Consider the following 18393-nt stretch of genomic DNA (forward strand, 5'->3'; position numbering starts at 1 on the left):
ATTTTTGAGGGATTAAGCGAACTCAGCTGCTGCTACTGCAGCAGCCTGGAGCAAATTTGAAAGCTGAACACAGACTTTTCTGGATATAAAAAAAAGTTATCAAAAACATTTGCATGTGGGAAGTGGCCTGTAATACGGAAACCAGCAAGGCACTCAAAACTGCTGAATGTATTGCAAACTTACAGCTAGCCAGATCAAGCAAATGCTTGTTTATAGCAAAATGACCTCTAAGGCAAACCTTTTATCAGATCTTCAAGGGCAACCCCATGTAGAGGGTATTACAGTAGTCCAGTGTGGGTGGGGAAAAATCTGTTCAGTTTGCATTTAATGGCAAATACACCTAATTCACACTTTTCTTCAAAACAACGCAAGAACCAAAACACAGCCATCCTTTAAAATTCTCACCATAGGTCTCCAGCCAAATAGTGCACAAAAAATGCATATATTTGAGGGAAATGCCCATGAATACACAAATACTAGTGAAAGGAGCACAAAAAATTGTGTTTTACAGTGGTACCTCGGGTTACATACGCTTCAGGTTACATACGCTTCAGGTTACAGACTCCGCTAACCCAGAAATAGTACCTTGGGTTAAGAACTTTGCTTCAGGATAAGAACAGAAATCGTTCTCTGGCGGTGCGGTGGCAGCAGGAGGCCCCATTAGCTAAAGTGGTGCTTCAGGTTAAGAACAGTTTCAGGTTAAGAACGGACCTCCAGAACGAAATAAGTACTTAACCCGAGGTACCACTGTATTAGGAAACATTGCTTTGCAAAAAATACAGCTCCGCCTCTGTGCAGTAAAATAAGGTGCAGGCCAAAGCTTGGGTGTGTCTGATGTTCTTTGGATCACACCCGTTGTCTTTAGATGAGTCAGGCTCCAACATAGCTCCCTGTTTCTTTTAGGGATTCCTAAAATAGTTTCCCTACAAAGCAGACAGTCGAAGGGCAAAATCCTTGGACAGCAGAAAAGTAAGTGGTCTCCTGGGAGTCCTTCACATCTGGTGAGAGTGCAGGATTGACTCAGCGCCTCTTTCTGATTATATTTGGAAACTGAAATATACTCAGAATCCTGTACTGATTTCATGCTCTTTATTGCAGCTTGTAAAACAGTGATTGAATTGCCCCCCAAACCTCAGGCTTTTATATACATTATTTACACAGTGAGCCTCATCTGATTGGCTGATTCTGCTTCCCCCCTGGAGCCTGATTGGTCTTTTCCTGCAGGCCAATCAGTTGTTGCATTTTAGGATCCTACTTACCTATTGTTCTAGGATCCAAGCTTAGTACATAACAGAAACCTATGATAGACATAATCAGAAGAAAAGGAAATGAGTTGCCTTATTTATAGAAACATGTGGACTTGCTCCCTGGGGGTAGGTTAGGGAGGAAAGTTTCTTACACCAGCTCCTTACTGCAGCCCAGCCTTTTGCATGATGAATTCTGCATATAAGTTAAATAAGCAAGGAGACAATATACAGCCTTGTCATACTATAACCTTGTTATAGGGTTGCCATATTTCAAAAAGTAAAAACCAGGACACCACAAAAGTTGCTGAGCTTCTTTTAGGAAAAACCACAATTTTTTGAGCTTTTTAAAGGAAACCCCCCAATTTGTTGAACTTTTTTATTAGTTTTTTTTTGTTTGTTTTTTTTACAAAAACCCCAATTGACTTGTCTAAGGACAATGTGCCACCTTTCGGAAATTCCACCTTCGAAATCCCAGTTACATCCGGGAAAATCCAGATGTACGGCAGACTGCTCACCCCTCATACATGATGCTTTGTGTTCTTTTTCTGATACAGCGATTAATCTCCTTGCTAGGTAAAAGTAATGTGAGAATCAACTTAGTGGGTGTTGTTTTCTTGAGTTTCCTATGCTGAAAGACAGGGATCTGACCAGAAGACACCACAGTATTATACATAAGTTTTATTTGAAATAGTTGCTACGTGCTTCAGAATGAATGGCTGCGTGCTTAATTTATGTGCAGTTATATATATTTTTTGCAGAGTCATCAGTGCAGTACTTTCCAGGCAAAGTCAACCATATCCTAGTACATGACTTTTTCATGTCTTGCTATTTGTGTGTTGTGTGTGTGTGTGTGTGTGTGTGAAGTTTCGACAACTTAGAGCGTTAACCAATGTTCCAAACTTAGGATGAGTCATTTGTGAAACCACTTTTTTCCCTTTTTACTAAATCTTCTTTAGTATTATAGATCAGATGTTATCAGCTTGCTGTCTGCACTTGTCTTCTTCAGATCAAGTTAATGTCTCTTTGTAAGGAGCTAAATAGCATCAGTCTTAAGTGTAAAAGTATCGCTCTGCCATTCATAGCCAATAGACGTGGGGAAAACAGGCACAAGGGATCAGGTGTGTAGCTGAAAGTGGGTTCTAAGGGATTCCAAAATCATAGACCAGGAACCAGTGAGATTGTAAATTCAGAAATAGCATCAGATTAAGAGCCACAGGTGATGTAGAGACATACCGCAAGCAGAAGCAGAAGGTGCTGGTTCTATTCTGTAAGTATTGTGGGAATGTTCAGGGTGGCAGGAGTGGATATATTGTTTATTAATATCCTTCCTAACCTGCACTAGCAAGATCCTTTATGTAGCAGAGTTACATTCCCCCCTTTTTTATGCACAGCAGATAGCTGGTTGCAGGCTCGTGTGAGCCTCTCACTATTATACAATTCAATCTGTCTCAGATTGAATTGTACGTTCCTAGTAAGATCCCTTGAATTCCTCTTAAAAGAATAAAGACATGACAATCTTATTCAAAGTCAATAAAATATGTTTACTCACATCAGTTCACAGTTGGATTCCTGAAGGCAGACTTAGTTACAAATATGTAGCTAAGCTAGAAAGTGGTCAAATGAAGAAGTCAAAAAGAGGAAAGTGTGTTGCGTGACTCGTCCTTTCGTTACCTGGACAGGTTAGGTCACGCCCACCTTCTATCACGTGCAGAAGGAAGGATGCTCCAGCCAGGAGGAAACAGGAAGTTTTGACTGGCTGGACCAAACATTCCCTTGCATGTCTTCTCTAGCATTACAATGAATGCTGTACTTGACTGCCTCTCATGGATCACATCACACAGGTTTTGCCTCCCTTTAAGGAAAAAGTGAGTAGAAGATGATGATGTGGGTGCCCTGGGCATTTTTTTTAAAATTATTATTATTATTATTATTATTATTATTATTGACAATGGATGCTCATTTCTTGTAGTTGTCTCAGAACATGCTCTTTCCTCCCATGAAAGGATGCAAGTAGTCCAAGGAAAAGAAGGGTTCTCTGGCTTGCTTGCTCTTTCTCTCAGTTTCAAGGCACTAATCCTCCCCTGGCATTGCATTAGGTTATTTTATATACCACCATTTTTCTCCAAGGAGCTTCAGGTGGTGAACATGGTTTCCACCTCCCTATTTTTGTCTTCACAAGAACCCTGTGGGGTAGGTTAGGCTGAGAAGCAGTGACTGGCCCAAGGTGAGCTTCATGGGCTGAGCGGGGATTTGAACTCTGGTCTCCCAGGTCCTAGCCCAACACTCTAACCACTGCGCCATAGTGGCTCTCAAGTTTTGTCCCATAGCTCCATATACCAGGACTCAATGGCTCTGTGTCCATTCAAAGGGTGGATGCAAATGGGAAACGAGAGGGAGCCTTTTTCATGGCTGCTCCCAGATTATGAAATGCTGTGTCCAGTTAATTGTGGTTGACTGCTCCCCCATCCCAACCTTGTAATAATAATAATAATAATAATAATAATAATAATAATAATAATAATAAATTTATACCCCGCCCATCTGGCTGGGTTTCCCCAGCCACTCTGGGTGGCTTCAAACAAAATATTAAAAAATACGATATGTTGTTTATCTCTGGTTGTTAACAACCATTTTATTCCAGATAATGCTTTTTTATGTTTTGACTTTAACTCTTTTAACTGGTTTTAACCGTATCGTGTTGGTGGATTGTTCTTATACAGTGGTACTTCGGGTTACAGATGCTTCAGGTTACAGATGCTTCAGGTTACAGATTCCGCTAACCCAGTAATAGTACCTCGGGTTAAGAACTTTGCTTCTGGATGAGAACAGAAATTGTGCAGTGGCAATTAGCTAAAGTGGTACCTCAGGTTAAGAACAGTTTCAGGTTAAGAACGGACCTCCAGAACGAATTAAGTTCTTAACCCAAGGTACCACTGTATTGCTATTTTATAAAATTTTAATTTCAAAATGTTGTAAGCTGCTGTGAGTCATGCTTACACCAAGTTGATAGTTCCCAGATCCATTTTTTTTTTTTTTGGGGGGGGTGCCCCAAACTCCCAGAACTTTGGAAACACAGTCTTAGAAGTCATTCAGCTATCCAGGGAGGCAGGGAAGCGAACCAGCTGCTAGGGGCAGTTGAGAGATATCCTAATCTGAGACTACTTCCGCAAGGGAAACCCTCATACTTGACTCCCCGTTAACTAGTATAAAGGGGCCTGTCAAGTCCCAGTGAGATGTGGCTTCATATTTTCACCAAGACAATTTCCTGATGAGAGGATGCAGCTGAATGTTAGTGATAAGGACCTGAGCAGGTGGGGGGAGGCAGAAGGAAGTAGATTTCCACCATACATATAAAACAGTAGTATACTATATACAGTCATGGCTTCTCCAAAGAATTCTGAGAGCTGCAGTTTGTTAAGGGTGCTGAGAGTTGCTAGGAGGCCCCTATTCCCCTCCCAGAACTACAGGGAATTAAGAAGCATTGCTGTTTCCAGCTATGTAGGCTGAGCATAGCTGTCATGGCTAGGTGTTAGTGGCAAGGAAAAAATAGGTACCATATTTTTCTGTGTATAAGACGCCTCCATGTATAAGAGGCCCCCTACTTTTGGGGAGCCCAAATTTAAAAAATGGGCATATGCACTATCTGTGTATAAGATGCCCCGAGATTTTAAACCTTATTTTAAAGTAAAAAAACCACCCTAATCTTATACACGGAAAAGTACGGTATATAAAGGAGAATTCCATGCCAAGATCCAAGTTTTGGGCAAGTACTTTTGGTGAGAGAAGCCCAGCAACGATTTAAAAATGCAAAGTAAAGTATGGAAATATAGGAGGTTAGACCTTTGAAACGTGCCCTTCTAAGTTCCTTACAAAGTTCCCCTCTTCCCTTAGCATAGGGAAAAGACCGCACGTTTGGTAGGTTAAACATGGTTTACTTACAAACTCTTCAAAGGTCAGGTTCATGTGCTTTTGCATGCAGCAGTCAGAAAACACAGGCAGTAAAATTTGGCTAAGTGACCGTGGTGAAAGTTCCTCAATTACTGGTATAGGAACTCAAGGGAGGCTGGTTGGAGCCATGTGGTCTGAGCTTAGAGCACCATGTTGAGTTTCTCAGGTAGACTGAAGGGGAACAGTATCCTTGATTTCCTTCCTCCCAAGGTGAGGGGGGAGTAAACTAGCTAATCCATTCAGGACAGCTTACTCTATGGCGTTAACCCCATCATGCATTAATTAGACTTGAGCATGTTGGTTATATGAGGCTGGTTATCTCACAGATCTGAGAGACCTTTGGATAATGGCCAGCACTCCTTGTCCCCAATCATCAGTGGCTTCATCCACCCTACTGCTTCAAATAATTATTCTTTGTTTTCCAGAATTTAAGATGCATCAGGGAAGAACTTAATCCACAACCACCTTGACTTGGACATCTGTTTTCTCTTTTCAGGGAGGTTCTGCTTTTTCTCCTGCGGCAACCATCAGTCAGGAGAAAGCACGGGCACAGGCTTCCATTTTGGCTCATGAACTGGGATGCCCTTCAGCCAGCAGCGAAGAAATTGTATCCTGCCTCCGACAGTTGCCTGCCAAAGTCCTCAATGATGCACAAACCAGGGTGTGCCTCTTTTCTTGTTTTGCTGGCAGAGCTGAAAATGTGTGGGTTGCTGGGGTCAGATCTGCCCCATAACAGTAGCAGAGATTGGTATTTCATTTTGGGTGGGTAAATATTACCCTTTAGTCTGGGGAATCAATATTTCCCAGGAAGGAAGAAATGGTGACAATATAAATCACATTTAAAGGAGAAACTACCAAATTTGCACTTCTCAAAGCACTTTGTGAACTGAAACACGGCTGTTCGCCATGCGGTTCTCCAATAAAACAATGTACAAAAATGTGTAATAGTGGAATATGTGCTTGAAATGCACATATTAATGAAAATGCAGAATGCTAGGGAGAATTGTTTGCCCCCCAAAAGTGCATATTGATTAACACTGCTTACAAAGATGTGCTGATTAGGACAAATTCACACCAAAACACTGGCAAATTTTCATGGGAATATTTTTTTAAAAATCAGTTTGCTGTGGAAATGTGGAGAACTGAATTAGAGATTTGGGGGTGGGATGATTCATGTGCTCAAGCAAAGCTAGCAGATCAATCCATTCCTCTTTTTTTTATAATAATTTTTATTAATTTTCCAATTTTAAAACAAATCAACAACAACAACATAAAAGCATCAACCAATACAAACAAACACACAAATATAGATTCTTAACCTCCTTTTCATAAGCCTCCTTTCTCGGACTTCCCCATACCTCACCCTTTTTGCATCCTTATTTTATAGTTTTTCAGCAACCCTTTTAGCCAATTAAATTTAAATTTATTAAATTTCTCAATTTCACCTTAAGTCATCAAACATTTTCAGCTGTAATTCTGCATCTTCCTTCCCCTTGACATTTTAACACTGATCAATATTGTAACAGTTCTTAAGGTAAGCTTTAAACTTCTTCCAGTCTTCCTCCACCGTCTCTTTCTCTTGGTCACGGATTCTGCCAGTCATTTCTGCCAATCCCATAAAGTCAATCACTTTCGTCTGCCATTCTTCCAGTGTGGGGAGTTCTTGTGTCTTCCAATACTTTGCTAGAAGGATCCTTGCTGCTGTAGTGGCGTACATAAAAAAAGTCCTATCCTTCCTTAACACCAATTGGCCGACCATGCCCAAGAGAAATGCCTCTGGTTTCTTGTGAAAAGTACATTTAAGTACCTTCTTAATTTCATTATAAATCATTTCCCAGAAGGCTTTAATCTTTGGGCAGGTCCACCAAAGGTGAAAGAAGGTACCTTCAGTTTCATTACATTTCCAACATTTATTATTGGGCAGATGATAAATCTTCGCAAGCTTAACTGGGGTCATGTACCACCTATAAATCATTCCTCTGTCATTATCATGGCTGGAATATTGATGGGTTAAGAAAGGACACGGGTGGCGCTGTGGGTAAAACCTCAGTGCCTAGGACTTGCTGATCATAAGGTTGGCGGTTTGAATCCCTGCGGCAGGGTGAGCTCCCGTCGTTCGGTCCCAGCTCCTGCCCACCTAGCAGTTCGAAAGCACCCCTAAGTGCAAGTAGATAAATAGGTACCGCTTTATAGTGGGAAGGTAAATGGCGTTTCTGTGTGCAGCACTGGTGCTGGCTTGCCAGCTGCAGCTTCGTCACGCTGGCCACGTGACCCGGAAGTGTCTTCGGACAGCGCTGGCTCCTGGCCTCTTGAGCGAGATGAGCGCGCAACCCTAGAGTCGGTCACGACTGGCCCGTACGGGCAGGGGTACCTTTACCTTTTACCTTAAGAAAGGCATAGGCAAACTCTGGTCCTCCAGATGTTTTGGAACTACAATTCCCATCATCCCTAGCTAACAGGACCAGTGGTCAAGTATGATGGGAATTGTAGTCTCAAAACATCTGGAGGGCCAGAGTTTGCCTATGCCTGCGTTAAGTTGCTCTGGTGAATCAGCCTGCAGTTCATTTAAAAAATAAATTGGGCAGGATTCACCTAAGAAGATTTGCCAACAGAATGCTAGTTCCTGGAATTTACAAGTGGGGAGACAGTTATTGCTCTCACTTCCTGCTTGTGGGCTTCCCATGGGCGTTGGGTTGGCCACTGTGAGAGCAGAATGCTGGACTAGATGGACCACTGGCCTGATTCAGCAGCTATGTTCTTAATGTTGTTCCTCTCTCCTCTCCCCAACACTGACTGCCTCTCTACCCATACCATAGCTCCTGGCTATAAGTGGACCATTCCAGTACTGGAGCCCAGTCGTTGACGGTGTCTACCTCCAGGAGCCTCTCACAGCAGCTCTGCAACGTTCTCAACCTTCGGAGGTGGACCTGCTGATCGGAAGTGCTCAACAAGATGGGCTGATCAGCAGAGCAAAGGCAATTAAGGTAGGTAGGCTGCTGTGCTGGAAGCAGGCCCGTCTTACCCATAGAGGCTAGTGGCGCGGGGCGCCAGGGTGCCAAGTTCTGGAGGGTGCCAGGAGGGAGTCCAGAGAACACCGAACAAGCGCTCTGAGAGAGCGAGGGTGCGTGTGCTGCTCCTGCTGAGCGTCGGCTAGGCTTTTTCCCTTTTTAGGCCTGCAGATGCCGAATTCTGCGGGGCGCCAGAAGGCTAAAAGGGGAAAAAATGTGCTGACTCTCAGCGGGAGTGGCGCCCTCACTTGCTTGGCACAAGCCCGCTCGCTTGGTGTGCTGCCTGCCGTTGCCACCATGGCACAAAGCGGTCAGCTGAGCTGGGAGGCGCTGCGTCCAGCCTTTGCCTCTTCCCTTCTGGAGGAGCCACCCTCCAGCCCCTGCCCATCTCCTCCAGCCCTAAAAAAAGGTTGACAACTCTGGGAAAGGGACAGGGCACTGGAGGGATCTTTGCAACACAGGATATGCTTAAGATGGCCCTTGCTGGAAGTGAAACTATAGTTGCCAGAATGGAGATAGCCTGATTGAGAAGAGAGGAGGAAGAGGATGCCCATCCTCTGTTGCTAGAGAACCTTGCACTGGTGTTAAACAGTCTGCGCCGTCCCTGTGGTTTCTTTCCATAGGAGTGATGCTACCTGATGGTGCAGCTGCATCACCCTTGATGGCTTTGAGGAAATTGAAATAGCAGCTGCCAGCTGCTGGCTGCTGGAAGGATCTACAGGCGGGGGAAAATCCATCTATGCCACCTTAATGTCCTTGGAGGAAAGCTGGGTGTTATGTACTGAGTTGAATAGGATCCAAATTGCAGCAGTCTGATTGGTCCTAGAACAATAGGATTCAGAATGCAGCAGTCTGATTGGTCCTAGAACAATAGGATCCAGAATGCAGCAGTCTGATTGGTCTGCAGGAGCCACCCAATCCAGCTCCAGGTGGAAGTGAATCCGCAACCTGATTGGCCTACAGGAGAATGCCGGAATTAGCCAATCATGTGGGGCCCTTTGTGTAAATGATGTATATAAAGCAGACATTTCGGGGGAACTTCCATTCCTCCTCACTACTATTAGCTGAATAAAGAGCATGAAATCCACACTTGACCCCGAGTATATTTCACTGGGATAGAAATGTAATACTGCCCTCCCCGTGCCTAAAATGTCCCACTTTCATGGCCTGTGTTTTGCTCAACAACCATGGCTTATATTTGCTTAGATATGGTTTTGTGTATATTTGTTCTTAGCTGGTTTGTGGGTTAAGCTGTTTTCCATTTACAGTTTTATTTCTATGCCAGAGAGGTTTTTGATCAAGTGGTTTACAGACCTTCAGAATAAATCGCCACTTGCCACTCCACATCCCCCCCCCACTAAAAGGGATTCTTCTTGATATCAGGTGACTCTTGTACACATTTGCCTGCAGATTTGTTGTTCGGGGGCCTCGGTCCCTGCAGGCTTCCTGGCACACAGATTCCACAAGACGCCACTTTGACTAGGGACTGTAATCCCAGATTTGCTCTCGGAGATGTGGGCAGTGTAACAGAGAGTCCCTGGGGCTTCATCTCCCCAGCTGCCGAAAGAGAAGCCCATGTTTTTCAAATTAAGATAACGAGAGACGAAACGTCTGTGAGCGTGCCGAAGTATTCAGGAGGTAGACGGTCCTGAAAGTGTTTCTTCCCCACAAAGAACAGCGCCCGCTCCTTTTGTGCTCGGTCTTTTCATCTCAGCATCCTGGCCGATGGCTCCTTGCTTTCTCTTTTCCCCCTGTGAAGCACTCTGTGCCAACCTGTTGCCAATTATCGCCAGTTTTACTGCACGCGACTGTCTGCCTTTTCATCACCAGATGAAAAGAATGCCTCTTGGTTGCTCCGAAATGTCAAAAACAAGTTAGGCAACCACTCGTTCTTTTTTCCTTTCAATGTCTTTATTGATTCTTCCCTGGGAGAAGAGAGCAACTGGAAGAGAGCAGAGCCTACTCTTTTTCTTCCAGTTCCTCACATCCTTCAGGGAACTGTGAATGCAACAGGTAACACAGAATTATACTTATACATACTGGCAAGTTCATTGCAGCACAACAGTGCTAGCTTTGAACTTCTAGGCTTTAGGTATGACAGTACCAGCTTGTTTTCATATCCATACCTTTGCTGCCAGAAATGTGGCCCTTTAAACCATGCTGTGAGCTGGATATTCTTCCGACTTTGTAATCAGAATATCTATACCTGCCACTGAATCAGACACCAGTTCAGCTCTCATTTTGCCTTCAGCCTTGTATCTCTGACTGACAACTCACCTGTTGCAACTTTCTTTCTAAAGCATCATGCATGTTGTTGTTGTTTAGTTGTTTAGTCATGTCCAACTCTTTGTGACCCCATGGACCAGAGCATGCCAGGCACTCCTGTCTTCCACTGCCTCCCGCAGTTTGGTCAAACTCATGCAGGTAGCTTTAAGAACACTGTCCAACCATCTCGTCCTCTGTCGTCCCCTTCTCCTTGTGCCCTCCATCTTTCCCAACATCAGGATCTTTTCCAGGGAGTCTTCTCTTCTCATGAGGTGGCCAAAGAATTGGAGCCTCAACTTCTGGATCTGTCCTTCCAGTGAGCACTCAGGGCTGATTTCCTTCAGAATGGATAGGTGTGATCTTCTTGCAGTCCATGGGACTCTCAAGAGTCTCCTCCAGCACCGTAATTCAAAAGCATCTATTCTTCGGTGATCAGCCTTCTTTATGGTCCAGCTCTCACTTGCATACATCACCGCTGGGAAAACCATAGCTTTAACTATACAGACCTTTGCTGGCAAGGTGATGTCTCTGCTTTTTAAGATGCTGTCTAGGTTTGTCATTGCTTTTCTTCCCAAGAAGCAGGCGTCTTTAAATTTCATGACAGCTGTCACCATCTGCAGTGATCATGGAACCCAAGAAAGTAAAATATCTCACTGCCTCCAGAAAGCATCATGCATAGGTCTATTGATATCATACCCTCTCACATGTTGAGTCCCAAAATCGTAACGTGCATCTTCTCAGCTGGGCTCCCATGTGAGTCATGTGACCCGCATAAGATCACAGATTCCTAAAAGACACATGAGAGCATAGCACCCCAACATGTGCATTTTGGGGCACCACACGAGGTAGCTTTTTGGGACAAGATCTCAGCACCCAAAATAGCCACTGCGCCCTCGGAGGAAAAAAATGTGGAGAACTAGATATCAGGGGAAAGGCTTTTAGTCCAACCTCCTCCCTGACCAACTAGTTTCCTATCATGAGTAGGAGTGGGGGATCAATTTTAACACAAGCCTACCTTGGGATGCGGGTGGCACTGTGGGTTAAACCACAGAGCCTAGGGCTTGCTGATTAGAAGGTCATAGTTCAAATCCCTGTGACGGGGTGAGCTCCCGTTGCTCAGCCCCTGCTCCTGCCAACCTAGCAGTTCGAAAGCACAAAGTGCAAGTAGATAAATAGGTACCACTCCGGTGGGAAGGTAAACGGCATTTGCGCCTACTGCTCTGGTTCTCCAGAAGCAGCTTAGTCATGCTGGCCACATGACCCGGAAGCTGTATGCCGGCTCCCTCGGCCAATAAAGCGAGATGAGTGCTGCAACCCCAGAGTCGGCCACGATTGGACCTAATGGTCAGGGGTCCCTTTACCTTTACCTAACTCACACTTCTCTAAACCAGGTGCAAACCAAAACATCTTTTGAAATCTTCTCCGGATTTTGCAGGCTGTTCTCTAACCACCAGCCCCCTCAAAAAAAAAAAATATTAAGGGAAAGCTATACATGAAAATATCAGGGACGCAGGTGGCGCTGTGGGTTAAAGCCTCAGCGCCTAGGGCTTGCCGATCGAAAGGTCGGCGGTTCGAATCCCTGCGGCGGGGTGCGCTCCCGCTGCTCGGTCCCAGCGCCTGCCAACCTAGCAGTTCGAAAGCACCTCCGGGTGCAAGTAGATAAATAGGGACCGCTTACCAGCGGGAAGGTAAACGGCGTTTCCGTGTGCGGCTCTGGCTCGCCAGAGCAGCGATGTCACGCTGGCCACGTGACCCGGAAGTGTCTCCGGACAGCGCTGGCCCCTGGCCTCTTAAGTGAGATGGGCGCACAACCCCAGAGTCTGTCAAGACTGGCCCGTACGGGCAGGGGTACCTTTACCTTTACCTTTACCTATACATGAAAATGTGCCTTTAAAGGGAGTGTGCATTATACTGGGGGGAAATTGCTTGCAAAAGTGTGTGTGTTAAGCGAAATGCTCACTAAAACGTTGGAAAAAAATAGTGAGGATCACAAATTCAGGCATGGATGTGGCAGGCTGAATATAAGATTGGCAAAATAAGAAACTGATCTGTCCAGCTCTAGTGTGGGTGATTCCCCCCCCCCCCCATGTGAGATCCTGTCAGCAGCGTAAATCATTACATTCCAAACATACGTTGACCATGAGGGATCTGCCATTTGTGACTTTGAGGCCTAAACATCCGTTTGAGTGTACAAACTGACACATACACAAACTTGTTTTGTTTTCGAGTCAGGCCAATGATTAAGAAAGAAAAATGGTGAGTTATTTAACGCTGCTCTCTGGAACTATTTGGAAAGAGATGATTCCAGGCAGTTTATTGAGCCAGTCGCAAGTCTCCTGCCAACAAGATGGAGCAGAGGGGATGCTCAGGTTTCCAGCTTTTCAGGAAATGACTCTATAGCCAGTTCGGGGGTGGGAGAAATCTACTCTTTAAAAACAGACAGTAAAGGAAATTATATTTCAGAGACATATTATTCCTTAAAAGATGGGGGGGGGAGTCCTCCCAAAACTCTTGGCTCTGTTGAGAACAGGGGCGGGTGCTTGACATCTTTCATCATTCCTGACTGGATTTCTGAATGACTCATGCAAATTCTGGAGCTCCCAGATGACCTGTTTACTGAAAATTCATCCTGATTAGGTGAAATATACTCAGAGTCGAGTGTGGATTTCATGCTCTTTATTCAGCTCATAGTGGTGAGGAGGAATGAAAGTTCCCCCAAGATATCTGCTTTATATACATTATTTACACAATGGGCTGCACGTGATTGGCTAATTCTGGGATTTTCCTGTAGGCCAATCAGGTTGCAGATTCACTTCCACCTGGAGCTGGATTGGGTGGCTCCTGCAGACTAATCATATTGCTGCATTGTTCTAGGACCAATCAGACTGCTGCATTCTGAATCCTATTGTTCTAGGACCAATCAGACTGCTGCCTTTTGGATCCTATTCAACTCAGTACATAACATTTGGTTTGCATGGGGATTAGGTCACACTGGTTAACAAATAAGCATTTGTTCCAATTTGTTTGTGGAGAAATTAGACAATGCTGTGTTGAAGCAGGTGTTATCTCACACTTTTCCCCCATCACTTTCCTTATTGCAAAAAAAAAAAAAAAGGCTGACAAGCAGGTTTGTTGTGCAAGAGCTCCAACCCAGCTTGAATTTCCCAACATGAGTTTGCTAGTATGTGATTGAACCCCACCCGAATATAATGATAGCCCTTTAGGTGGCTCCTAGAGAATTTAACCTGCTGTATTAGGATCACAGAAAGCTCCAGCTACCTGATGGTACTCCGGGCAACTATGGCAGGCCTGAGAGGCAGTGTGGTGTAGTGGTTAGAGTGTCAGGCTGTAGGACCCAGGAGGCCAGGCTTCAAGTCTCCACCTGCCCATGAAGTTCCCTGGGTGACCTTGGGCCAGTCATTGTCTTTCAGCTTAACTTACCTCACAGGGTTGTTGCGATGATAAAATGGGGAGCTGGAAAAGTGCCATGTATGCTCTCCATGTATTTCTCCTTGGAGAAAAAGGTTCATATAATATAATAATATATAATAATAATAATAATAATAATAATAATAATAATATGCAGAGCTATATTGTTATACAGAGTGAATTGACCATATTTCCACTGCTATTTGTAGCACAATACTGCTTATAATGACGTATTTCTTTTATAAATTGCTTTCTGGTCATTGACCGTATTAAAGATATTATTATTATGCAGAGCTATATATGTATTCCACAAAAGTGCTGCACAAGGACAGAAACAGATACTGAGAATTCATTACAGTGGTACCTCGGGTTACAGACGCTTCAGGTTACAGACTCCGCTAACCCAGAAATAGTACCTCGGGTTAAGAACTTTGCTTCAGGATGAGAACAGAAATTGTGCGATGGCATCGCGGCAGGAGCAGGAGGCCCCATTAGCTAAAGTGGTGCCTCAGGTTAAGAACAGTTTCAGGTTAAGAACGGACCTCCGGAACGAATTAAGTTCTTAACCCGAGGTACCACTGTATTCTGAGATTCCAAACTTTCATCTTCCATGAAGGCTTCTGTGAATGCCAAGTCCCACAAACAGAGGAAGGAAGGATTTCAGGTCAGCTGGGTTGTGTGTGTTCCTTGCACGCTGTGCAAACCTCTTTGACCCTACCCCTTAGAGGAGAGAGGTCATTTAATTATTGTTCCTATTTAAGGTTTTGTTACCAAACAACTTGGGACCAGATGCCTTGGAAGACTGCCTCTGGCCTTCCTGTACAGACCTCCTCATTCACTATGATCTTTGGACGAGGCCCTGTTAGTGACAGTGCAATCTGCAGAGGTGGTTCTTACGGCAGTTTGGAAGAGGGCCTTCTCGGTGGTGGTGCCCGGTTGTGGAACGATCTTTCCTCTGAGTTACGGCAGGAGCTTACAGCAGCGTGCTTTCCACTGGCTGTTAAAAACGACCTTTTTATTTGCCTGTGTCAGCAGTGTGACCTGTGCACATAAGCAGGAAATTGTGGTTTCTTCTTAAGCCTGAACTGAGCACATATCTCAGTATAGGTGACAATTTATAGACATTGCGGGGAATTCAATGCCACGGTCTTCCGATCGTTCTGGCTCCACAAGCGTTTCTGCCTGCTGGATGGAATGAACCCATATCTCCTCCCCCTGTGTGCTGTTTGGGAAGTTCTCCTGACCCTTCAGAACATATTTTTTTGGGGGTACAGGCCCCCCCGGGGGCCGGAGAAGGGTGGAAAGCCCCATTGGTCTTGCCCTGGCTTCCCCTAGCATGCCAGGTTAGTTGAATCTGAGCCATTTGGTTGTGTTTCACAATGCCCTACTCAGATAGACCCATTGATATTAATGAACCCGAGTTAGCCATGTCAATTAACTTCAACGGATCTGTTCAGAGCAAGGCTAGCACTGAATAGGTAAAGGGACCCCTGACCATTAGGTCCAGTCGTGGCCGACTCTGGGGTTGCGGTGCTCATCTTGCTTTATTGGCCGAGGGAGCCGGCGTACAGCTTGCAGGTCATGTGGCCAGCATGACTAAGCCACTTCTAGTGAACCAGAGCAGCGCATGAAAACACCGTTTATCTTCCTGCCGGAGTGGTACCTGTTTATCTACTTGTACTTGGACGTGCTTTCAAACTGCTAGGTTGGCAGGAGCTGGGACCGAGCAACAGGAACTCACCCTGTCGCGGGGATTTTAACCGCCGACCTTCTGATCAGCAAGTCCTAGGCTCTGTGGTTTAACCCACAGGGTCTCCTGCATCCCAGCACTGAATACCAGCTGCTTATTTTAAGAGGGCAGTTTTCTCTCGACTGAAATAGCAAAACCAAGCAGCTTATTCTCTGAAAAGTCATGCAGACACTGAATATTGGCAGAGAGATTCATACATGTACAAACTAAGGTGTTTCTGTCCACCTTCCTTGCACGATTAGACTTCAGGGAAGGAAGGTAGGTAGCAGTCGGCCTGTTTGGGTTTTTTTGAATGTATAAGCTGTGCTCCTGAGTTCTTCTGAATCCCATTTTCCTTCTCACCTAGCGATTCGAAGTAAGCCAAGGCCGCGTCAACAGCAAGGTAGCCTTTTATCAAGCTCTCCAAAACTCCCTGGGCGGAGAAGATGCCAATCCTGCCGTTCTGGATGCAGCCACCTGGTTTTATTCCCTGACACACTCCTCCACCGAGTACGCCTCGTTCTCCAGGGCTTTGGAAAATGCCACACGGTGAGAAAGTCGTCTGCGGTGCTCGGATGCCGTTTTCTGTTTTTAAAGGCAGTGGAGAAGGAAAAGCCTCACCTACAAAATGTTTTCTCATAACAAGCGATGACTCTTTAAAGTGGAGACCTACAAAAACATGGCAGTGTAGAGCATTCCTGTTCAGAGTACTAGCCAGCCAGCCAGACCCTTTTCCAATACACTCCATTCCATCCCTCTCTCTGGTTTGTGTCCAGCTTCTCAATAGCCAGCCAGAGTTCTACAACCACTGAGCATGCTCAATCTTCAAAGCCCTTTAGGTTCCAAGCCTCCCCTTCCCCCCCCAATCTAAAGTTGTTTTGTTTTTCTGCTAAGGTTCCCCTTAGACCTGCTGAAAGCTCCTTTGTGTGGTGGGGAGGCAGTTTTGACTACATAATGAACCACGCTCGAAGAACAAGTTCGCTATTAGGATTTCACTAGCTTAAGACCCATTTGCAGCACATGCAAATGTATATCAAAAGGGAATTTCAGTGTGGTTTTTCCCTCGCTGTAGAGCAGCCTTTCTCAACCTGTGGGTCCCCAGATGTTGTTGAACTACAACTCCCATCACCCCTAGCTAGCAAGGCCAGAGCTCAGGGATGATGGGAGTTGTAGTCCAACAACATCTGGGGACCCACAGGTTGAGAACCACTGCTGTAGAGCAATCCGACGCTTAGAAGTTTAAGCAGTCAAGGGACCTTGATTTGTTTGAATTGAGTTTAAAAGGCTGATAAACCGCTCTGATGGATGAGGGCAAAGAGGAGGTTGTGACGGCACGGGCACAAGCTCGTCAGTGCTGTGCACAATTGGGTACCACAGCAAACTAGCACCACCAGCTACTGTGGTCTTGGCCTTGAAGGGGGCTAAACAGGCGTGGCAAGTCTGCAAGGCATGTGCAAACAGAGCGTAGAAACCCCGCTTTTCTGTGTACATTTTGCAGCTTTTTAGTCAGCCACTGCAGCAAAACTGCCTTGTTCTGTTGACTTCTGCTCCTTTCCATGTGATTCTGGTGGTTCCCAGTCTAGTCCTTTCGGTTTCCCTGCAGTTACAAGCCACTACTTCAGGAGAAAACAAGCGCTCACAGAAAACCCATTTTCAGCTAGGGATGGGGAACCTGCAGCCCTCCAGATATTGTTAGACTACAACTCCCATCATCCATGACCATTGGCCATGCTGGCTGGGCCTGATGGGAGTTGGAATCCAACAACATCTGGATGTTCACCATCCTTACACTCCACTCCCAGTGGTCATTTAAAGAAGAAAAGTCTGTAAACTTTTCTATCAACTGCCTGCTTGTTTACTATAGGGCCAGTATAGACTGTAAACCAGTGGTGAGGAACTTGTGATGTTCCATATGTCGTATTACTCCATCAACCCCAGTCAGGAATGACATTGGACTACAAATCCCATTATCCATGACCACTGGCTATACTGACTGTAGCTGATGGGAGTTGTAGTCCAAAACATCTGGAAGGCAACAGGCTCCCCATTTCTCTGTCTTTCTTTCTGTTTAGGATTATTGTAAATGATGTTGGGAGTACCACTGGGTAAGTGGGAAATTAGGGCTCATGGTCATTTTTAGGTTGGTAGCTTGTGTGTTTCCCCTGCCCCACCTGTTCCCCATTGTCGACTGCCACAATTAAGTGGTGGAGAGCAAAACACACAGTGTGATGATGTCGGGATGCCATGTTTATTTTGCTACTCACTATAGAGGGACCAGGGACGCGGGTGGCGCTGTGGTCTAAACCACAGAGCCTAGAGCTTGCCGATCAGAAGGTTGGCGGTTCGAATCCCCGCGACGGGGTGAGCTCCTGTCGCTCGGTCCCAGTTCCTGCCAACCTAGCAGTTCGAAAGCATGTCAAAGTGCAAGTAGATAAATAGGTACCGCTCCGGCGGGAAGGTAAACGGTGTTTCCGTGTGCTGCTCTGGTTCGCCAGAAGCAGCTTAGTCATGCTGGCCACATGACCCAGAAGCTGTACGCCGGCTCCCTCAGCCAGTAAAGCGAGAAGAGCACCGCAACCCCAGAGTCGTTCGCGACTGGACCTAACGGCCAGGGGTCCCTTTACCTTATAGAGGGGTCAAACTAGAGATATGGTTCCTGACTTGTTCCTATGCGTGTGGATGGAAGACGAAAGAGGTTTTAACAAAGAAAAAAGTCCTTAGATAGATAGTCCGGTTTTGAATTGTGGGCTGCAATCCTTCTAGGAAA

General features: G+C 45.4%; 1 protein-coding gene across 1 annotated transcript in view; it reads left to right on the forward strand.

Annotated features, from left to right (window-relative positions):
* The window catches only part of TG (thyroglobulin), a 192593-nt gene that overhangs the window by 150028 nt on the left and 24172 nt on the right, over positions 1–18393 (forward strand). The window contains exons 39-41 of the mRNA XM_079982822.1: positions 5692–5856; positions 8012–8179; positions 15994–16175. Coding sequence (XP_079838948.1) covers positions 5692–5856; positions 8012–8179; positions 15994–16175 — 515 coding nt within the window. The remainder of the gene's footprint in view (positions 1–5691; positions 5857–8011; positions 8180–15993; positions 16176–18393) is intronic.

This window comes from Podarcis cretensis (assembly GCF_951804945.1).
Source record: "Podarcis cretensis genome assembly, chromosome: 7".
NCBI lineage: Eukaryota > Metazoa > Chordata > Lepidosauria > Squamata > Lacertidae > Podarcis > Podarcis cretensis.